This window comes from Capricornis sumatraensis, chromosome 16 (genome assembly GCF_032405125.1).
Source record: "Capricornis sumatraensis isolate serow.1 chromosome 16, serow.2, whole genome shotgun sequence".
NCBI classification, from domain to species: Eukaryota; Metazoa; Chordata; class Mammalia; order Artiodactyla; family Bovidae; genus Capricornis; species Capricornis sumatraensis.
The window spans coordinates 66283224-66307602 of record NC_091084.1 but is presented as its reverse complement, the minus strand read 5'-3'; the positions used below and the strand labels follow the sequence as shown (position 1 = coordinate 66307602).

The window sequence follows — 24379 nt, the reverse complement described above, 5'->3', positions numbered from 1 at the left end:
TTCTTCATCCAGGGATCAAACCCAAGTCTCCTGTGTCTCCTGCATTGCAGGCAGATTCTTTACCCACTGAGCCACTGGGAATGCCCCTTTAAAACATTGCCCTGTGACAATTATTATCATCCCAATTTTTTTGGTTAGGAAGTCAAATCTCAGATCCTTTTAACAAGGTCCCTCGTTGGCATGTGAAGGAGCTGGAATCAAACCCAGGCCATTCTTTCTCCAAAATCTATGTTCTTAATCGCCCTGGTAAAATGCAGTGTTAAACTGAGCACCTGCTTGAATTCTTCCTGATTTTTCCAGGTGGAAGAATTTTCTCAAAAGCAGTCGTCCTCAAAGTGGAGTCCGTGTCTGAGCAGAATCAGCGTCACCAGAGAAATGACTAGAAATACAAATGCTCAGGCTTCAGTCCACTCCTCTCAAAGCAGAAACATTCAAGGATGGGGCCCAGCAGTGTAGTTTAATAAGTTCTCCCCGTGACTGTGATGCATGCAAAGAACGTATAAATACCACTTCTGGGGAGACACTGACTCATACATCATTAATAATTAGCAGGTTCCATGATGGTAACAGTAAACGACTAAGAGCAGCTCAAACTCACCAGCTGATTCAGATGCACGAGTTGTATAGGACCTTCCACTGGGGTCGCGGGACGAGCCATAGTCTCCTGTAAGGAGCAACAGAGGGAGGTTCAATACCGTATGCTCAGGTACGTCCCCATCTGGGCTTCCTCACCTGCGCATTTTCATACAGCCCATTGCAAAGTCTCTTAAAGGTAACCAAAAATAATGACAAAGGAGTTCCGAATGGGTCCATGATATGAATTCTTGTTCATTGCTTCCTTCACTGATGAGTGGGTTAGAGCTTCAATCAAAATTTTAAAAACTGGGACAGCACAGACCAGTAAGGATGACCATAGGAAGTGTTGCTTCAGCAGAAACCCCCAAATTGTAACTCTACCAAAAATACTATGATGTCTTGGCAAGTCAGAGGTTGGGATTTGATGTGTCTTTGACATAACAATTATATGCTTTGAATCATGATAGATGTGATCATTGGGAATGCATGTACTCTGTGGCTTAGGGCATGGGACATTTGAAGAGATTTCTCTGAGGCAGGAAATTGAGAAATGTTTTGTTTGTTCAATAAAGTAGCTTGGGGTTGAATCAGTAAGGATTCAGAAAGAAAAGTCAATTCAATTTAGAGAAAATAAAGTCTGAAAATAAGTGAAAAAGAAATGGGGAGATAGCTAACATGCGGTTAAGGTGTACCTGCTTATTAGAATATATTTCAAATCATATTTTCCAAAAACTTAAATCTGTATTTTCAACACCAAGAGTTAATATAACCCCATCTTCTCAAACATCCATCACAGAAGGCTTTACATTGAAACAAGTTCATGAATTGCTAAAATTTGGATCCACAGTTCAAATCTCTAGTTCAGAATATGGAAATTCTGGTTCCTCCCCCTGCTGCCCACACATTTCCTAATATTATAATGGAATCTTGAAGCAAAACGAAACAGGTTCATAAAATGGCTATGGTCACCCATTATGAAAAATTCCTCTAAGGAATACACAGTAATCTGATCTTCACAATGTCCTTATTTAGAGAAAGTGGAGATAGGCGATCTGTAATCTCTTACACAATTGTATGGAGGAAATAGATTGCTTTGTTCCTTGGCTGATGGTTAGAAAAACTGACAACAGGATTTGCTGAAATGCTGACACCAAAGCACTCAGTACCACCACCACCACCACCACCACCACCACCACCACCACCACCATCACCACCAAGACCACCACCATCACCACCATCACCACCACCACCACCATCACCACCAAGACCACAGCCACTACAATTAAGGATGTTTTCATTCTTAACATTAAGTAAAAAGGCGGAGAAAAAAATATATGGGAAGAAATTAGCCTTATCTGAATATTCTGGAAGAAAATCAAGGATGATAGATCATTTAATCCACGGAGAACTATGGAAAATCTGTCTGTACTGCTGCAGAATGCAGAAGGAATCGGGGTATGTAAATATCGACTTTGTAGAAAGCATTTTATTTACTAACAAATAGGCTATGTAATCCTTTGAGGCTACTGTAACTGTTAAAGTGGCCATTTAAATTCACTCGGCTGCATAAAGGGCCCTATTTTGCCAAGAGAAACCAGGCAGTGCTCTAAAATTCATTTCTCCAGAAGAATACTGACATGGCTACTTGGAATTTTTAACAACTGAGGGCAGAACCATGCCGAATAAAGAACCAGCAGGTGTAAAGGGGCTTTGTCATGCCGCTACTGTTGAGGTCAGGATTTTTTACAACTGTTTCCCTTGAAGCCCTGAGATGGGCAGCCCAGGCATGTGGGCTCTAGGATACGGGCCAGGCACATGGCATCCCACAACAGCCACAGCATCGCACTGTCATTTGCTTTATATATCGAGTTCTCATGAGACTTATTGTTCATCTGAGGGGGCATGGGGTAGGAAAAGACATGTGCTACTACATATATATATATTTAAAATAATGGATCTTTAATATTCCTTAATGGTTGAATAGTAAGAACACTTAAATATCTGGCACCAGGAAGAGAGAGTTCAATTTTAGTTTCTTAGCCAGGGTAAGTATTTTGCAGTTCCCTTTTCTTCAATATTAGTTTCTTAGTGCAAACAGAGAAACAAAAGTAGAAATGGGAAGGATGGCAAAGTCCATGTGTAACTTATTGAATGTCATCTTCGATCAACTTTTTGCTTTCATAAGAGAAAGGGTCAGTTCAGTTCAGTTCAGTCACTCAGTCATGTCCAACTCTTTGCGACCCCATGAACCGCAGCATGCCAGGCCTCTCTGTCTGAGAAAGGGTAACTAGTCATAATGTAGATTAAATCATAAAGTTTTAAGTGCGCACCATAATTAGAAGAGGTATCCATAAGCCCTTCACCAAAAATAAAATCCACCAATCTATCACCAATAAAAAATAATTTCAGAGCAAAGACATTAGTATAAGGAAATTATTCACAAGTTGGGTAAAACCTTACGTGAGCAGCATATATTAGCTGAATCAAATGAAACTGATACTTGACTACTTTTACTTACAAAAATGTCGATTTCATATGGTTCAATTAAATATATCAGAAGGTCAGGAATAAGACAAAGAAAGAAATTCTACCATAACAACCAAGTCACAAAAAATAAATGGAAATTACACAGGCAAATAAAAGCATTATTCATCTGAAGTAAATCTACTGCATTAGAATGATGACCTGTGATGAAAGCCATTCCCGTGACACAAATCAATATAATTACAGTCTCCACAGAGAAGACGTTCTTTACTATATGAAAGTATGTGTTGTTTCTTCCTATAGAGAAAGCAAACCAGACATCAAATGGCCAAATTACCTGGTAAAGTAAGATCAGCCTTAGAGGTGGAATCTCCAGCAATAGTAACTTCAGTAACTCCAGGGGACCCAGTCTTAGTAGGGGTCATTGGGGTGAGGGTTGTGTATTCATTTGTATCTGGAGAATGAGTGTAACCTTCCACTGAAGTAGTTGCATCTTCAGGAAGATTTCCACCTCTTCTTCCATCGTTCCTATCTGTGTGGAGGTGGAATCAACGGTAAACCCACATTTGTAAGCCCACCACCCAAAACATGCTGGTCTTCAGCATGTGCAATTGCTGCAAAAACTTTTCACTTGTTATTTGTGAACATGGAGCAAAAGATGATGCAGTTTGTCACCCTATTGAGCAGAATCAATATTTTGCAGTCAATACTATCTGGACATCATTCAATGGAAGAGAGTGGCGATCCTAATATCTAGAAGAGACATTCATTGCAACATCTGCTTGGGTTATTCAAATACGGTTTATGCCTCTAGAATTGTTACCGTAAAACTCAGGTACTACATAATCTTGAGTTCTTACTGAATTGAACCCACCGCTGATGAAGAGGAAAAAATGTGTTACTGAATTGAAAGGTAACATTAGGCTGTGCAGTTGGGATAGCAAATGCAAAGTTTCAAAGATGTGAGGCTTTGGTTATTCTTTCCTTTCCTTGAACTGCTTCTTGGTCACCTGCACCATGGATTTGTGGTCCAGAGGATAAATGGCAAAACAATATTATTAATGCAAGGAAAACAGAGAGTGCTATAATTCAGATTTTTCCACCCAATCACACACCAGCAATCTGTTACTCTTAAACAAAGTCACTAACTCTAGGGTTTAAGAAACCCAAACTTGAAGATTAAGAAAATATAGTTTGCATTTCATATACAATGGCTTCTAAGAGATCTACAAAGCAGAAAAGTCAGAGCACCATCACCAGCCACACCTTCTGATCAGGAGTAACAGCAGGACAACAGCCAACTGATGTACCTCCACCAAAGACACTGCAAAAGCACCCGTGGTTTATTGATTCTTTCCAATAGCTGAAGCCACGTGGGCTTTACAGTCCTTACTGATAGATGTTGGAGTAGCAGTCGTTGAGTGGCCTTTGTCTTCTTCTAAGCCGCCATGCGATGGAGAGAAGCTGTGAGTATCACTCTGCTCTGTTTCAATGAGGGATGAGTCCAGTATTAATTTGGGGCCATGAGACAAATCCTCTGTTATCTGCTGACAGGGAGGATCTGATACAGTCAGACGGGTAGGTACATAGGAATACCAAGGTGTTTGCATGCCATTCTCCTCTGACTGGAAGAAATGCACGACAGAATTCTGCTTTGCCCCTTAGCTGGCTTTGTTTTTCTGGATAATAAACAAGGTGAATTGCCAAGATGAAATCTAAGCCAAAACTTTGTCGGCCGTGGATCATCCTGGCCCAATTATAACATTGCTTCCTGTCACTCAGGAAAAACCAGAAACAAAGGAAAAAGAATGCTTGAATCCCGGTGCTCCTATCAGCCATCAAGAGCAGCTTCACTGTGTGTCAAGAAGTGTGACTATAGGGAAAGTAAACACCAGCAGAGCAGGCAGAATACCTGTAACCACAAAAGAGGAAGAAGTTCATCTAGACTAACCCGCTCAAGTAGCTCAGCTCAGATTTACACGGGGAAACACTTAAGTCACTATTGTACCCCATGATTAGCTTTTTGATCTCGTTTGTGGATGAGGATTCTCATCAATGCACTGAAAGGCCAGGAAACGCTTGTCTGGGCAAATACAGGGCCCTCACTGATACATATCAATTTCTGGTTGAACCACTGCCCATATCTGAAATGGTTTTCATTGTTTTGAGTTAATTTATTTTGTGTTCTTCTAAGAAAAGGACTGACCTCTGAGTTACAGGGGCAAGCACACCCTAAAGCGTACCACTAAGCCACGTCCACTACCCAGTAAATATTATAACCAGGAGAAAGGCAGTCAACAGATCCCAAGTCCCACAACAGAGCAAAAGTCAACAGGGACATAAAGTAGGACTGCAAGACCCTCCATTGGCAGGGACCATTTCTAGGCTTATTTGCATCTCCTTTGATGCCTGGTTGCTGGGTTATTTACATTCTTGACAATGAACACATGCTTGTTGATTTTTCCCTTTGCCTGAAAGGGCTCACATGAAAAGACTCTGCCCAGTATGTCTAGCAAGCAGTGAAATGAGGCCCTTGTAATTCTGGATTTCTTTAATATTCTGTCAAGAAATTATGAATGACTTTATGTTGATCTCTGGGATAGCTCTGCACCTATGTGGTGGATGTTAAGGCCACTAGAAGTTTAGCATTGTTTCTGCCAGATGTTTAGTGATAGGAAGAGATATGAGCAAACGTTCTTCTTTTATTCCCAGGGCCCTGCCACCAATGTCAATTGTCAAAAAATTGTCTTGATCCTCCTCTATGGGCTAATGTGATTCCCCTACTTTCTGTGATTATCTAGCCCCAAAACATCCTTTTACAACCACTGAAAAATGCTACCCCTCTTCCGCCTTGATTGAAAGATGGGACTCACAAGGAACTAGTCAGTTAAAACAGAGAGATACCACTACCCTAGCTGTGGCCTTGAATTTCACTAACTTAACTACTCAAAGCAGAAAAATCAAGTGGAATGGAGTCCCACATCCTTTTCCTTTTTAATAAAAAGTTAAAGAGGAAACCACCACAAATGAAGGTATAATCAGATTTAAAGAACCACCCAGAAAATAAAGACAAGGAGGACAAATCTGATATTCTGAGTTGAGCTGAACCACTCAGCACTGAATGAGCTATACCACCACCAAGCCCTGCATCAGGGCCAAGGAGAGCAAGAGCTGAAGCAAGAATACAGGTCAAGAGGCTGAGGATCTTTATCCTTACGAGTTGTCATCGAGAGAGGTCCTGTCCTGTCCAAGTCTCCCACCGAACTCGTGTTTGGATCTGCAGAAGGCTGAAGCGTTGTACTAGGGCTGGTGTCTGTATCTGAAGGAATTAAATCAGTGTTATTGCTTGATTTTCTAACTGCTATCTGAAGGTCATTTCTGGTCTAGAGATAAATAATACTTATATTCAAACCTGCATGAGAGGAAAGAAAGCACATACTAATTCACGTCTCCAGAACTGAAATAAATGATCAGTTCTCCAAAAGGGCCTCTCAAGAAGTAACTGGCTTTCATTTAAAGGCTGAGTTGTATGAAAGCTACAATCTTTGTTGTTTTTTGCTGAGTCTGGAAAGATGCTAAATGAGTACATGATGGGCCTCCTAAGCCTTGCAGAGAGACAGAAATACAACCCACATGTGACTTGTCCTGTTCTATACAAATGATCTATGCGTGAGCGCATGCTCAGTTGCTTCAGTCTTGTGAGACCCCATGGACTGCAGCCTACCAGGCTCCTCAGTCCATGGAATTCTCCAGGCAAGAATACTGGAGTGGGTGGCCATGCCCTCCTCCAGGGGATCTTCCCGACTCAGGGATCGAACCTGCCTCTCTTGTGTCTACTGAATTGGCAGGTGCATTGTGTACTGCTGAGACACGGGGTAAGCCAGTGATCTGACATGTGGATAAAAGACAAACTGTACTGGTTCAGGCACCATTTTGTTACATTCTCTTGACTTGGCCAAAAAAAAAATGTTGTTACAGTCCTCTTCCCTCATTTCCTCCTCTTTTGCTCCATGAACTGAAAGTACAAATAAAATCATCATCCCATACTATCTAGATGGAAGCCACGGGGATTTCTAGGGCAAAGAATAAGAAGCATTAGATATCAATGAATCCTCCATACACATACGTAGGAGATGTCTTTGGAATGCAACGTGTATAATGTTGAACTACATAGAAATTTCACTGAAATATTTATAGAAGCTGTTTCTAATAACTATCACAAATCAATTCTGCTGAAATAACAAGTCCCGAGTGAAACAGAGGCCACACAAGCCATAAACACCATCACTATTGCCGACTCTTGGATTCAAAGTCCACCCACTCTGCTGCCTCTGGGGAGATTTAATCTGTTCCAAATGACTCCAGAGGAGAACACTGGAATATTAGGGACCCACATCTACACTGTAGCCTTTCCACTGCACATCAGGGTCTTCATAGAACAAAACGCAGCTGACTCTATTATTTTAAAATAATAGTAGTAGTAGTAATCGCTAAAAAAGAGCAAAGTCTGGCTAATCCAAATCAAAACCCCAAATGGATATCCCCCCAGAAAATGTCCAGCCTGCTGATGGTTCTAGGCACTCTTGTTCCTCTTTCCTTTTATAAGTAGAATCCTTTAAGAGGTGTGACGCCATTCTATGGTTGAAGCCAATTATAACGTTCTTGACTTCATCAATTTGATGAAAACCCTTTCTCTTCATCAATATGAAGACAATATTGATTCTGAAGCTTTCACTGGCTTGGTTTTCCACAATGGGTATCATCAGAGTCCCCAGCCAGCATGTGTGTAAAATGCGTGTTTGGGTCTACACGCGGCACTTCAGCCGCACAACAGAATGGCCCCAACCTCACCATTCACACTCATCTTTCTTTGTGACATGTGGGTCCACTGACTCTGCCAAATTCATTTCTTGGCTTTCTTTCTTTTAAACCTCTCCTTATATGTATTTCTTTCCTTAAAAACAATAAAAAAAATTCCCCTACTTCCTGTCTCTGACTAACTAGATTTTTTTTTCCATTTTTCAAAAACCAGATCCAAGCTACCTTTCTCTGAGGTTGTCCAAGAGATCCGCAGAATTTCTTTTGTGTTTATTGCTAGCAATGTTCATTTGACATCTATTACTTACCCTCTCATACTATTAGATCTATTTTGAAGCTGTTTTCCTAGCTAACTTTTAAGTTCCTTAAGAGCATGCATGTGACTGCTAAGTCGCTTCAGTCATGTCTGATTCTTTGCAAACCTATGGACTGTAGCCTACCAGACTCTTCTGTCCATGGGATTCTCCAGGCTTATGCAAAGTGGGTTGCCATTTCCTCCTCCAGAGGATCTTTCTGACCCAGGAGTCAAACTCACGTCTCTTCTATCTCTCACATTGGCAGGTGGGTGCTTTACCACTAGCGCCACCTGGGAAGCTCTACCTTAAGAACACGGACCATGAATTAACTGCACATTGTGCGTCTCCATAATGCACTGAACATAAAGCACAATTACATTTGCAGATATTTAATATAGTTATACTTTAAGGGATATATGATCACTAACGTTTGGGTACAACATAGTTGCAATGTTCTGGAGAAATGAGACCACAGAAACTACTGGATTCATTTTGGAGAGAACTTTGCTTACCTCAATACTGAGAGACATTATATTGCATTCTGAGAACTCACTTCAATAAGTCCTGTGCAGTGCATACCCTTGGGAATTTGGGTCCAGAAAATATATTCGAAACTATGACTGAAAATTCATATCACCAATTTGTTCTCTTGGTTGATCTCCCTTTGTGGAATGTTACATGTCTGTGATCAAGACATCTTGCTAAATTTTAAAAAATTAATAAAATTGCACAATTCTATTCATGGATTTAGTAAAGAACATAGATTCTTCTCCTTGGTAAACACTGGGAAAAGAGGGGCACCACTTGCTACCAATTCTTACAGATTCTCTCGGGAAAGTTGTCATCTGGTTCTGCTAAAGGAAACATTTCTTTTAAATTTAAAATTTTGTCAAATACAATAATAATCTCCCACTGTTGCAGAGCTCCAGCTAGTCTTTTTCTCACTCTCTCTTGTTTAATTCTGTTTTTGAATTGCATATACGTAAATTGCTGTTTACTCACTAAGTCGTGTCTGACTCACCACGACCCCCAAGGACCAGGTTCCTCTGCCCAAGTGATTTTCCAGGCAAGAATACTGGAGTGGGTTGTCATTTCCTTCTCCAGTAGGTAAATAAGAATGCTAATTAAGAAAACAATGATTCCATCCTGTATAAAAGCTATCCATGCTTTAAATTCACAAACATTTATGGAGGCCCAAGGGTGGTGCAAATCCTAAGTCACCGAGTAGTGTATTTTATTTCTAAGTTTCCAAGAGTAATTCACACAATTTTCCAGAGTCTTTTAGTTATTTGTTTGGAATCTTTGACCTCTAACATTTCTCTACCAAAGACAAGTTTTATCGTGGGTCTGTAATGGAAATAGTCACTGGATCTATCACTTCATTCTTTTTAAAACCCTGCACTTGGAAGTATATGGAAAAGAAATCTTGAGACTGCTCCTCTTCAGAGAAAATGACTTCTAATTCCCATCATTTTAGGACTAATCCTCCTTTACTCTCCTGCCAAATTCTCCACTCTTGCCCAGGACTTCAGATTCAGATGTATATGCATATCAGTCTTACTAAGAAAACTAATTTTGGAAGAAACAAAGTTCTTCAGGAAAGCAGACTGGTCTGAAGCCAAAGGGATACTTCTAGGAAAACAGCCATTTGGTGGCTTTCTAAAACATAATATATAAAAGAGCTCAGAGATTATTACCCATCCTTCCTTTTGTTCGATGACCTCGCCCCATTGGATGCGAGACTGGGTCGAAGAAGTAAGTTGAGGAACTGTCCTCTTGGCTCTGCGTTGTCACTCTTTGACGGGGATGGCTGACATGCGTTGAGGCTGCTGTGACTATGCAGTTTAAGCAATTATCAAAGTGTTAGTTGGCATCTGGACAGGGATACACTAATTTTTTTTTTAAAGACTATATTCTCTGCTCAAGACAATGAAAGGGTCTTCCGGGTCTAGAGGGCCGGGAAGTTGCACAAATGCAGAATGTTTCAGCAGGTGCCGTTTCACTCATGCTCATTTTCCCTAGCAATCAGCATGTGAACCAGAGGATGCAAAAGCACTAATAACTTCTCTAGCGGGAGGATGAGAAGTTATAGTAAAGACAGAGGAGAAATAGCTCTTCACCCACACCACGCTGCCACCATCCCTGGAAGGAGGAAGTGCAGGAGTCCAAACACACTCGATCATCCTAGACAACCGCATCCCGGCGAAATGCACGTGAGGCCAGTAGTGATGCAGGGAAGGAGTCAGGTAACAGCTTCCCCACCCCCAGACAGACAGGAAAGTCAATGCCATTCATCTCAAAAGCATGAATGGACTCCATCAGAAGCAGTACCACCCAACAGTGAGATTTAGGGCACAAGTGACATAAGAATGCAGCACGTGCTTTGGCTTCATTCTGAGCCAATGAAGACGCAGAGGTAGAAAAGATGACAATAGTGGCCCCTTGGCAGCAACCACATCATGTAGCCAGTCACTGGATCCATCACTCTGACAGCTATGAATTCAGAAGCTGCCACACACCGGAAGAAAATCATGCGTTATATCCTATATTGTAAATGAAAACACAGGAATACTTCCCACTGCCATCAAGTAAGGATACGGAATTCACATTTTTTTACAAGATAGGATGCATTTCAAGGCTTCTGTCACACATGCATAGGAGCTGGCAGAGTGAACTTATCAGGCAACGCTTAGAAATGACAAGAGATGACAAGCTTTGACTCCAATCTCCCCAATCCCACAGTTCAAGTATAGAGGCATTTTTTTTTTAATTTAAGAAGAAACTATTGTCTATTCGAGGAGAAATCTCCAAATAAACATGACAAAAGGCCAAATGACACCAGACATGTGTTTGTCTCAAAATGTCTGGCTCCATTTCTTCAACTACTGAGGTTTTTCTGACCAAAAGCTTCTAACAAGCCCAGTATTTTATAGAACTGTGTTGTAAAGACTGGACCCACATCATGGAGAAGATTCCTTTACAAAAGAAAAGGTAGTATTTTATACGATCAGAGTCTCTTCGACAGTCTCCCCAGGGGATGCCAACATTAGATCCGAAAGTGACGCATGCAAGCACATATTCCATGTCTCCCTTCTGTGCCTACATCCATTTCTGCTCAGGGGATTTATTATGAGCACTTAAGGGCTGGCTCTGTGTTGGCTGCATGGTCATTGATTAAGGGACTGTAACATCTTGTGACAATTCTTTCCAACTCTTCTTGTTCACTGTCCTCAAAGCCCAGCATTTAACGCCCGAGGAAATTTTCACCCAAGTCTGCCTGTGAAACCATGCATTACCAGTTGTCCCTGCTGTTGAATGAGAGTCTTCTTTTGGTGTTTGGGGATATTCCCCAGGCCTTCCATTCTCAAACCACTGCTCTTTCTGGGTAGCTGTTTCTTCTGCTGTACTAGTAGTGGGTGCCTGGGCTGTGAGAAGAACGTCAACGGTGAGCTGTTATTGTTCAATTACTTTCCTTACCAACACATAGCTTCCTACCTTAAACACATATACAGGTGGGACAGGAGGCAGAAAGGGACAGCAAGAGAGAGACCACTGGTCACTCTGAAAGGGATATTAGAAATCAGATGGCCTTTAGTCTTTAGACTTTAGTCTAAATCCTTTAGTCCTTAAATCCTTTAGTCTTTCAGGTGAGAAAACGGGCCCAAAGAAATCGTGATTTGCTCAAAATCACATAGCCAGATCAGCACAAAGTTATAACTAGATCACAGTCTATGAATTCCTAGTACTATTCTTATTTTACTAGAGTTTATGGCCTCACATACCCTGCCTGAAAGAACTGTTCATTCAAAAAATTAACCTCTGGTCTTCAGTGATTTGAGGGGGAGGAGTATATTATATAACAATCTATGATGAGATCAGCCTAGTAGGAAGACTTCTCAAATAGTGGTCACATGACTCAACATCTCACACACCGGAAATGTACCAGCAGTGAATCTGCCCAGCATGAAAGATGCTGGGAATGATTGAGATGCTATTCCACTGACATATTACAAGGTTATGTCCATGGAGCATCTAAAATTGTCAAAATCACGTTTTAACAAATTTAATTCAGTGGAAGAAAACTCTTCTAGCCAATGTTTGACATTATTTAAAACCTTTCTAACCAGTGTTTGGCATTGTAAGAGTGTGTGACAGGCTTAAAACTTCAAGCACTCAATGTTGTAATTGTCTAGTTTGAAGAAGGACAAAATGAATGAAATAAAATTGTACCAGGGTGCCTTTGGGAAGAATCAGAAAATCACTGACATTTTCATCCATTGTGACTAACACTGAAGTTCTGTTCATCAAGAAAATGAGACTGTTAAATACTGTGCATCAACTATACCTCAGTAAAAAAAGGAAAAACAGACTGTATAGACTTGCCAGGCTGAAGTACAGTTTGCAACTTGTAAAACTAGTTTATTTCACTATTTTAGAAAATAATGTGTTGTGACTTGACAACAGCAAAGATGTTTAAAAAAAATAAAACTTACTGCCCTCATTTTACCCTTGCATTGGCCAAAACATTCCTGAAATTAACAGGTTATCCAGAGGGAGGGAAAAAAAAATAAAAATCTTAAGTTCTACCTCCCCCTGATTAAATCACTACCTCCTGACAAATAATGAAGATAGAAACAACACTGGATGTAATTACCAAAAAAAAAAAAACCCAACAACAAAAAGAGAAAATTTAACCCAAATATAAACTGCTTAAAGTCAAAAAGAAAAGAAAAGAAATGCACACACTATTCTATACTCTTGCTACCACTATCTTTATAAACAGAATGATCCTTTAAATAGCCAGTAACCCTCTGTTGTCTTCAATATATGGGTTAGCAGACTATAGGATTTCCATTGCAAATACAAAGATTGACTCTCTTCTAGAAGCTGTAATGTTTTTTTGATAAAGCCTAGAAATCGCCAGCCAGAATCACTTGATGTTTTGCAAGTCCCCATAAAAGAATCGCTGAAGCAGCTTCCACTTTCTGTTAGGTTTTGTTCTGTCCTGTTTTTCAGCTACCCTCCAGTAATCATGCCCCTCCCCCACTACTTTTTGACAATAGGCTCATTAATTCCCAGCCTCTTAACTAGTACAAACTTAAATAATATAAACTTTTAGGTACAAACTGTCTTAACAACTTCTAAAATAAACTATTAGGACCCAAAGGGACTGGTACAGAATCCCATTCTGAAGAAATTTGTTTTATTTCTCTTATTTCTGTTTCTTATTTCATTAGACTCTTTGTTAACTCAGCCCATAATCCTCATGTGAATATCAAATCTATTGTGGTCAGTAATGAGATGCAGGCCTGTTGGGTGTATTCAGTACAATACTCTGTGCTGTGCCTAGTAGCTTCTAATTCTTTGCGACCCCATGGACCGAAGCCTGCCAGGCTCCTCTGTCCATGTGGATTCTCCAGGCAAGAATATCAGAGTACTGGAGTGGGTTGCCATTTCCTCTTCAGGGAATCTTTCCAACACAGGAATCAAACCCAGGTCTCCCGCATTGTGGGTAGATTCTTTACTGTCCAAGCCACCAGGAAAGGTCACAGTGCTCAGGATGTTCAGTCCTAATCTGTTCAGTCCTAGCTGATGTCTGAAAGTTTCTTTTGTTGTCTGAAGACATCTTCAGACCTTGGATTCCCAAACTCCTTTGGCTTTTAGTGATTGTTCCTTACATTTTTTGCTTTTGGAGTGTTTAAGGCTATAAGAACCATGGTTGAACCATAATTTCTATAATGCTACGAGCTGTTATCCTAAATTAAAGCTTCTTTTATACCAAATATAGGCATCTCTGAGAGAGAGACAAAAAAAGAAGAGAATATACTTACTTCTTTTTTGTCCTATTCTCATAGGCCAGTAGAAAGACTTGAAATTGCTTTAGGAAACCTGAGATGTTTGCATACAAGTAAGAATAACAGCATCAAAGCCTTCCCCCAAATTACCTTGAGTTTAAAAACAGAAAAAGAACAGTCAAGGAATTCAAATATAGTCCATCTAAGTGACTGTCTTTCCCAAGAGCACAAGGGAGGTGTTTCTACAATGGGGTGAGAAACAGAATGTGAAAAAGAAGCTGGATTTCTCAAAGATCTTTACAGAAAACAAAGAGTTCCAAAGATCCTTGGACTTGTCACACTTTCTTTCCACATGCCACTGCTAAGCACCAAAAGAACACTCTCTCCTTCAGACATTTCTGTAAAAACACACAAACTATCCAAATGGAGCCTCTGGGAATCTTTAACACAAAAAACCGTATCTTAGATATTTTTAAACATTTTGGCCTTTGGGGGCAACTTGACAAGTTAGTATTTTTAATTCCAATTTCTAAGAGACCGTGTGCAGATTTGGCAGCTTTTTATGCTCTGGGGATAAAAGAAATTACTGTGTGGAGATCGAAGATGTAGCCAATGTCTTTCCCCTACTCTCTGGAGTGACTTCACTACTCAGCTAAACCAGAACTGCTGACTGCCATCCTTCTTACTTGTGCTTGTAGGATGCGGGGTCTCCTCTTCATCCTGATACCCATGGTGACTGAGAGAAGAGTGCGGTTCCTGGGTCCAGCGTTCTCCATAAGCACTGGTGCTACTTCTGTCCACATCTGTCGTGATGATGGTTATATACATTGTGACTTTTTATCAACCAGTTTTTGATGGTTCTATTTTTTTTCTTTTCATTAAAGTACATGCCATCTAATGGTTCAATGCCTAAGTAGTACCTCTGAGCATCAACTCTTAACACTTTTGCGTGATATTGCTAATCTCTCCCAAGAGAAAATCAAAATGCATAGAATTTCTTAATGATTACCTGTTATACCACTATGACCACTTTGTCAAGGGCAGCACCGCAAACCATTTTAACATGTTCAGTTTTATAATGAAGCAACGTAAAATATCTTATGCCCAGATGATATAATTGACAAATGACTCAAGCTGAATGGAGTATCCTCATGAAAGTTCACTAAGAATTTGTGATGAGATATTAACTAAATTTCCCCATTGTGTCCTGATGATTGACATTTGCAGCACCAAAGACTTTGAGGGGGAAAAATAATCTTTAAGTATGTGTAACCCATTACCAGTCATCCTTGTGGTTGTCTGAGGTGATGCTTCTGGATTCGAATGGTCTGGGTTCCTTTGGATCCAATTCGGGTTCTGTTGTGGGTGGGTAAAAACCCGTGGTGTGGTTGAAACTGTGACAATGATGATTCAAGTAATTAGGAGAACGTTATTTCTTGAGCCTTCACCATTTGTTTTGTACATTTCTCCCTTCTGTAGTCTACAGAGTCGTTCATCTATACCAGGCTGTATAGATGGTTGAGTAGAAATGAAGGGACAGTGGAGAGTGACTTCAGCTTGACTCAGCCATATTGTTAAGTATCTCAGTGTCCTTCGCATTCTGTCAGAGAACACGTGGAGGTCAGAACATGAGATCTTCTGGAGAAAGCAGCTAAAGAAGCTGCATGCAGCAGGAAGGACAGCTTTGAAAACACCAGCCCTCCACCGAGGAGAACCAAAGACGTCAACGCTTTGTGCGTCCATGCAGTCTGTAACAACCCTCTGCACTTGAAAACCCAAGCAATCTCTAACACTGAAAGGTGTGCTTACAGGTAGACGCTCGAGCTGAAGAGTAGATGCTTGAAAGTTATGCCATGATGACCACTTTACTTCGTTAGTAGCATTATGGGGAAAGAAACACCCTGAGCAGCCAGAGCTTTCCTATAGATGATTCAAAGGAAGAATATCTACCTAGAACAGCCATGTGATGAGCTATGTATTTCTGAATATTCATCAAACACCTCAGAAATTCTCATCAAATACAGAGCATTTCATGAGCAAGCCATTCATAGCCAATGAAAAGAAAACCAAGATGCGTACATTCAGTAAGAAAAACCATAGGTAACCAACCACCATTGCAGCAGCTCCCCTAAAATAAAAAGAAGCAGACATCCACCACTGCCCTGATATTGTCACCCCCAAACATGACAGGGCTGGAAGAAGAGATGCACATGACAGAAGAATCACGACAAAATCAGAATCAACGTCTTTTGGAAAGGTTATTTGAAAATCCATCCTAATTCTTTCAAACTTTATTTTGATACCCAAATAATACAAAACGCTTCAGAATGATAATACTATTGGATTCTATTTCACAAGTTAATAAAATCAGGTAAAATCATGAACTACGTTCTCAATTCGTTTGAAAAACTGGCAGTTATCACACCCCAATAGAAGGAAGTGGGCATCCAGCTCAATTAAGTGCATAGGTGCCAAGAAGAAAAGTGAGCTGAAATGGAGAAATATGCCACAGACATGAAACAATATCAAGGGAAGCTCCCCGCTGGAGCCTGAGCGTATAATTTATTTTCAGGTTGATCTGTTTGGCTTGCCATTTAAGAGGGCTTAGTTTCTCAAGTATTAAGACGACATCTTTCCCGATGCCCAACCTAGAAGATATGGCTATATCCTGAACCCAACAGACAGTACAATAGTGAAGCTCCAGTGTTTTGAGGGTATTTGGTATTCTTTCTGAAGTTACTAAAGAGAGCTCCCTTGTTAGTTTCTAAGCTCTGCAGGGGTGTCCAGCTAAGGAATACAGCTTAGATATAAAGCATATAGTTCACCTCAAGTATTTGTTGTACTGATGTCATATACTCAAATGCCTTCAGGTCTAAGCTATTTTTTTGGACCACTTCCTCTTGGGATGCTATACTTTTGGGGTTGAAGCTCTCAGGTTCAAATAGGACAGACTGGACTTCAGTGACCTGAGAGAGCTCATTTAGCACCCCAAAGGCACATCTTCTCTTTCAAAAAAAAAAAAAAAGGTAGAGCTGTAATGGAGTCAGTTTCAGCAATCTCATCTCATTCAGCAGTATCTTAGCTCATGAACAGGTAAGTATACGAAACTCAGTTATCTGGCAGAGTATTAGACCAATTTTTGATCTTTTAAAGGACCTTTCAGCTCAATTTCCATCTCTATTCTCAAAAAAGTTTTATAACTGTCACAAACTTGGATACTATGATGCAATGGCTTCACTATATGTCTTTAACAATTGGCACTGTTATGTTATAGCTTAGCTTTTACACATAAATAAACAAAACAGGAAGGATTTACATGAGGAATTAAGAATTTTATAAAAGATTTTGGCTTCCATTAAAAAAAATCAGTTTCTTTCTTCATAATCTCATCAAGGCATAACTAACTAACCTGTGATCACAGGCTTATGCTCATTTCTCACATTAACTATTTCCCAAGAAAGATACTATTGGGCATCACTCAGATTAATCGATAAGCCTGGCACAGATGGTTCTATAGGAATTGATTATTCTTACTGGTGCTGGAGATAAAATCTTCATCATCATCAATGCCTGATCCAGAATAACTGGGGTGTCTGTCTCTTTCATCTTCATTTTCTTCGGTTGGCTCCCAGCCTGCTGAGATGATACTTGAATCCGTACCTGTTGCGGTGACTTGCTTTAGTATCTGAGCTGAATGCCAAGTGATCCATTTCACAGAGGGAAAAAAACAGGCACAGAATGTATATCAAATTCCCAAGATTATAAGAGAGAAGTGAGAGATTTGACTTCTATACTCCAAATTGTTATATTCTGGTCTCAAGCTAATGTATAGATCTGAAGACAACTGGGTATGATCTTTACAGTGGAATACTCTTTTCAAGGAAGTTAAAAGAATAAATATAGACATAACCTCACCAAAGAAGTAAAAGAGAAAAAGGCTGATAAACTCCCCCATGCTTTCAGATGCATTTATTATTAAGCATATGCCATGAAAGCTAGGCTGTCAAGAACAGAATAAAAAAGTTTCACACGTGCCCATTTGTTGTGTTAAGCCACCTTCAGTAATACCTTGGAATCTAAACACATGTCAATCATTTCTAAAAATCCCTCAGTTGTATTCACAATTTGCTATTCATCCAGCTATTAGGTTTGATCTTCTCTAGCATTTGATTTCTGTAACTCTGAACACAAATGAAAGCTACGCTGCAGTTCCCAGCATTATTTTAGCATACAACCAGAAAACTGATAAGAAGCCCGCACTCCGCAACCAAAAGTAGCCCCCGCTTGCCGCAACTAGGGAAAGCCTGTGCAAAACAAGGACGACTCCGTGCAGCTAAACAGATAAATACATAAACAAAAATAAAAAGGTGATAATCAGAACTATCCACCAATGAGCTTTTACAGAAAGTATTGTGTCCCTCACCATCAGAAAGATCATTTTGCAGAGAAACTGAGTATGAGATTAGATGATTAGAAATGTGGACTGAACAAGACACTGATCCTCGTCACATATGAGGCTGATGCTTGCAAAGATTGAAGGCAAAAGAAGAGGGTGTCAGAGGATGAGGCGGCTGGACGGCAGCACCAGTGCAATGGACATGGACTTGGGCAAACTCTGGGAGATGGTGCGGGACAGGGAGGGCTGGTGTGCTGCAGTCCATGGACTCACAGAGTCAGACACAACTGGGCGACTGAACAGCCACCACATGTGACAGTCTGTGCTTCTAAAATCCAGCTCTTCAGAGTTCCAGCCCTTCACCTTCTACCCTCTATCTTGGTCAACCAGTATCATCCTCCAAGAATCTAGGGTGTGATACATCTGCCTGCAGCCTCAGAGACATAGCCCCAACAATATCAGACACGTGGCAGAGGGGCAGCTGAGGTGAAAGCTGGAAAGAGATCCCATTCCACTTTTCTCCAGTTAGAGTCCAAATTCCCAAACAGCGTTGCCCATGGTTACTTGTACATCAATGCTAGATTTTGCAAAGCAGAACAGAACATTTTGAGACTCAGTTTTTGAAAATAGAATACTCAATCAAGAAAGACAAACTGAAGTGACCCAATGATCTTACTAACAAGACTAGAAGCCAGAGTCTTGACTGGAAACTTCCAAAGACTGCCATTTCTGTAGCCATGATGTGCGTCAGAAGAATAGTAGAAATTAGTGCCATGTGCTAAGTCACTTCAGTAGTGTCCAACTCTTTGCAACCCTATGGACTGTAGCACACCAAGCTCCTCTCTCCATGGGATTTCCCAGGTGAGAATACTGGACTGGGTTGACATTTCCTTTCCCAGGGGCTCTTCCCAACCCAGAGATCGAACCCACATCTCTTGTGTCTCCAGCAATGGCAGGCAAATTCTTTACCACTAGTGCCAGAAAATAGTAGATACAAAAGCTGAGAAAAGTTCAAGCAGAGAGGATGAAACCATCATTAAATCCCCAAATACAACAGTAAGCCGAATTAGATTTCTTTTTTCTCGCTATCAAGAAAGCCCAAGGAGAAGTACAAGACCTTTTCCTTCACAACATTTGTCTGATGAAGATAAACCTTGTAAACATTTTAAAAATACCATTTTAAAAATTCTGCTTTCAATCTCTTCCCCACCCCTCCAACGTTATCTTAATCACTATCATATGTAATCATAACATAATATCAGTACTATTTTCCTTATAGGAATATTTGTCAAAGTAAAAAATACAGTTTATTTTAGTCTCATAAACTAAGCAAATGTAAAGGATCTTTTTTATAACTCTTCTTCTGAATTAAAAAAGTTCTAATTATTTTGAAATATGGTCATATCCACCAACAACAAAAGTTAGTAAATGAAGATATGCTAACAATATCCCATTGTTACAGACTTGGAATCTTTTCCCACAAAAACTCTTAAGTCAAAACACTTTATAGCTACTTAGAATGAATAGTCAAACATCCAGGGAGCTTGTTAGAAACCTAGATTTTGAGGTCAAGCACAGGTCACTTCCTACACTTTACAGTTGAGATAGCAGATGTCCAAACAATTGTCTGGGGCCTACACTTTCCATCTGTAAATCAGTATTTTCCTCTGTTATTATTATTCTCTGTGTTAATCAGATCAGCGGAAACCAGGAGTATGCATTTTCTAATAGACTTCTTTTAAGAGGACGTGTTCTGATTGAATCTCTTAATCAAAGATCTGAAGGAAAAATAATTCTGATTCTAGGTGCATGTTGCCAGAAGGAAAACAAGTAGGACATTGAGCAGAATCCAGTCATGTCCCAGGTCCACTGGCCTCGCTATTAAACAAAGTGGTGCCAGATTCTGTTCTCCCTAAGGATGGTGACAGAGCATCAGTAGGAAATTCTGACATAATAAAGAGGTCCTTTCCCTGAATACTGAAAGGCTTGGCATTCAAGACAATAGAGACGCAAGAGACGTAACAGTTTCCCTGTCACTGTTGCTGTTTGATCCCGAGTCTTAGGCTGTGAATTACCAAACCAAGACCATATCCAATTATACTGCTCCTGAGCTGCTGCATGGCGGTTTGAGTACAAAGTTGCAGAAACCGGATCAATTATGAAAACATCATTAGTGAGGTCTTTTCAGAAAAACTTTACTCCCAGTCCTATCTATATAAAATGTGTGCATATTTTATAGAATGAAGATTAGAGAAGATTGAGGCCTGATTTTATCTTTCCAGGCTCCCCCAGATCTCTTAGCATCTTAGGACAATTTCAGTATGCTTATCCGTATAGTGTTACTCATTCTTCAAACCAAGCCCCCTGAATACAAGCTGAGAACAAAATCAAGTAGCAACTTAATAACCTGTGATGGAAAAGAGATTTTACATCTACTTGATTAGGTGACCCAGCCATGAACTGGAAGCCTTCTAGGTAGCATTTCATAAAGTTGCTTCCATTCATTTATTTTTGGAGTATCTTTAGAGGTGCTTGCTTGTAACTTTTGGATCTTTTTGTCATTTTACCTGAGGAAGCTTGTAATGACAACTAGCATTTCCAAGTTCCTCCCACATTCATTAATCTCAAGTCAAGCTTTATACTTGAGCAGGAACTCTGCAAAGGGTGTGTTTCCAAGTGTTGAAATCAGATAAAGATTTCTCAAGAATCCATTTATCACTTTCTGTTACTTTTAATTCTCATACAGAATGCATTTTCAGAAAGGAAACAAAAACTTCCCAAGTTAGAGAAATTCTGGATTCTATTCAAATTAGAGGAAGGCAATTGCAAAAATTGTCATTTTGCAATTTTGAAATCTCCCACTTGATTCTCAAGTTGGACTTGAGTCCAGACTGTTTCCCTGAAGAATAGCAAAAATCATCAGGGTAAACCTCTAAGCCAGTTGAGATTTTAAAAAATCATTTTGAGTCACATGCTTCTTTGAAAATCTAATATAAGTTACGGCTGCTCTCCTCGAAAAAGGGAGCCTATACATACACGTTTTCAAAGTTCTGCATATTTTTTTTCTGGTGGCTCTTGAATACCTTACAGCTTATCATTGAGCCTACTGGAAGCCCATGAACTCTAGATTAAAAGCTTTAACTCTATACACATTCAATGTCAACTCCTTACACAGTATGTTCAGTGCTACAAAGGACACATATACATAAAAGGGACTAGAGAGATAGGAGCCAATTTTACGCCGGATGCCCCAGCTAAACCTGGGCATCCTCCTGGAAAACCTGCAGACAACCCATTCTTACCTCAGAAACTTGATTAAAGGAACAGAACTCTGGCCACCCTCTCCCTCTAGTACATCCGGTAGAAACCAACAGGAAGTAAACAGACAAGAGCAGGACAGAAATAGGCATTATTTCTGTCTTCCGAAAAGGAGGTGTATGACAGTTGGAGAAACTGTGAACAGCTCTCGCCTAGCCAGCAGAGTTTTCATCTCTTCCCCACACAAGCAGACCATACTAGACCAAAAATAATAATAAATATATTATTATATTATATGTCATTATACATATAATAAATATACATGTATATGTAATTACACCCAGAAGACAAGGAGATAAGAGTGATCCAAGGCAAGAGTCTGCTTCCTGAATTATAAGTTTTTGGATTCCAAATGATTCCAGATCACGAATAGCAAAAAGGCTGATGACATACCTCCAGGAAGGCGCTTCCAAAAACAACATTTATAATAAAAGGCTTGCTGGAAGTCAAGCGCTTCCCAGATGGTCTTTCTCACTGGCTCTCCTTATTGCCACCCACCAAGGACCCTTAAGGATGGAATCAACCACGCAAGCCAAAGATGCACTTCTTGGTGTTCAGCCAGCCTTCCTCTTGACCTCTGCCCTTCTGCATACATTAGGGAGGTTTTGTTATCACTCCCTCTCGCTAAGTCCCAACTCTCAGTCCAATAGCTATGAGGCTTGGGGATTCTCCTCACTCGGCTTGGAAAATATGGTTTGTTCAGGAACTTGTCAGTGCTAATGTTCTCGAGTTTGCCGCTTGAGCAGGCTGCTTGTTTTCTTTGACGCCTTTCTTCGTGTGAGCTAATGTATTCAGCATTGCCCTACTGGATCCTACAACACTCTCTCGACTCTCAGGTTGGCTCTGGACTTACTCCGCTAGACATATAAGTCTCCTCCTACACTACTTAAACTTAGCTAAGTGTTTTGGAAAGAGAAAAGCACAATTCTTTTCTCAACCCAAATGCTAAACTATGTTTTAGTTAAGTAAACATACTTAACCAAATCATTCCCTGGATTTCTGTATAGGAAACAGGCTCCATGAAGGGAGATTCATCTGAGTCCCCAGTAACAAGAGCATTGTCTGGCTCAGAGAAGACCTCAAATACTGGTTGAATGAAAGACGAGGTTACTAATCCTTACCTTTTCCTCAATATTACCTTCTAATGGTGTTTACCACTGGGTCCCAAGCATTAGAATCGCTTGATACATTGTAGGACTTCAAAAATATGTTTGCTGATTAAGGCAGAAAAGCTACTGTCCTTAAAGGATGTTGCCATGAATGTTTATAAAATGTCCTCATTGCCCTTCCTGAAGCACATGTGAAATACTATTTTCTATAGGCTGTTAGCAGCTTAAATGTTAGTTTCATCTGGTTCCCACAAGATACATTTTTGTCTCGATTTTCTTCTTTGGAGGGAAATGGTACTTTAAGACTGCCTTGATCTGCTTCCTGCTGAGACCACTAATTGTTGCTTTTGCTAAAATTGCATTCCCTGAACACCTTCTAAGTGGTTACTTTAGAAAGGCAGGGAACTCAGGAAGGAGCAAGTAACTAGCAGCTCCACCTGCTTGGTTTGCAGAAGCTTCTCTCCAGAAGGGTTGTCCAAACCTGGATAGGGTGGAGAGGGAGGTAAGAGGGGGGTTCAGGATGGAAGGCACATATGTTATACTTATGCCAATTCATGTTGATGTATGGCAAAAAAAAAAAAAAATCACAATATTGTAAGGTAATTATCCTCCAATTAAAACAAATAAACTTTAAAAGAAGGATTGTTCATAGGATTACACACAATACTGCAACGCAGTCTCCAGAGATCCAATAACCTAGCAAATCATGGGAAATACTGCAATGCAGTCTCCAGAGATCCAATAACCTAGGAAATCATGGGAAATTTGAAAATATCTGCTGTTTGAAATGCTTCAAAGAATCTTTGGAGAATGACCGGATCCCAGCTTTATCTGTGCCCTTCCCTCGGCAATCTGCTAACAGAAATTTAAAACACCATCAAGAAAGTGACCTTACGTTAAATCACAGGGCTCTGACAAATCGCCCTGGCTTCTGAAGAATACAAAAGAGCCCCGTCTTGAGCACTGGCAAACCAGGACATTTTCTGCCACACTCTCTGGAGACCAGAATTTCACCCCCCGAGAGCCGCAGCCAGGAGAAGAGAAGCTCCACACCATACTAGGAAAGGAGCTCAAGAGGCACAAGGCCTGTTTGAATTTGAATAATCCTCCACAGAAGGAACACAGCCCATCTGGAAACCTGTTTTAAAACAAACCGTAGGGGAAAAAGCAAAGAAGGAAGCAGGGCAGAAGACCAGAGGAAGATGTACACACTTTCCAATGAAAGTGAAACGCCGGGGCCAAACCCCAAAGAAACTGAATGCAGAGCTTAAATAGCTGCACTCCAGCAGTCCCCAAAATGAGTTACTCACATAACCAAGCAAGCATGAAGAGCCTTCCCCACTAGAGACGGATATAAAACCCATAAGTAGATTTAATTTGATCAGATAACTCTTTCAGATACACTCCCTTAGGCCAAAAACAAAGGAATTGTTTAGCAAATCATGAGTGGAGAGTATGACTAATTATTACCCAATTAACAACATGAATACACATCAAGTTAAAACCTAAACGTATAAAATGAACCTGAAAAAAAAGTAGCAGATGAAATGGTATGCATATTTTACGATCCCGACTTTATGGAAATAA

The 24379-nt window shown here is 40.2% G+C and overlaps 1 protein-coding gene across 5 annotated transcripts in view; it reads right to left on the bottom strand.

Moving 5' to 3' along the window:
• CD44 (CD44 molecule (IN blood group)) overlaps positions 1-24379 on the bottom strand; it is an 89293-nt gene that overhangs the window by 15820 nt on the left and 49094 nt on the right. The window contains exons 6-14 of one of the 5 annotated variants that reach the window (XM_068988283.1): positions 17504-17641; positions 15250-15363; positions 14656-14772; positions 11471-11599; positions 9872-10003; positions 6278-6379; positions 4454-4543; positions 3398-3592; positions 599-664 (exon numbers count right to left, since the gene is read on the bottom strand). The exons of 1 other annotated variant lie outside the window; for it this stretch is intronic. In XM_068988283.1, coding sequence (XP_068844384.1) covers positions 599-664; positions 3398-3592; positions 4454-4543; positions 6278-6379; positions 9872-10003; positions 11471-11599; positions 14656-14772; positions 15250-15363; positions 17504-17641 — 1083 coding nt within the window. The remainder of the gene's footprint in view (positions 1-598; positions 665-3397; positions 3593-4453; positions 4544-6277; positions 6380-9871; positions 10004-11470; positions 11600-14655; positions 14773-15249; positions 15364-17503; positions 17642-24379) is intronic. 3 more of the 5 variants (XM_068988284.1, XM_068988285.1, XM_068988286.1) reach the window with 3 other exon arrangements.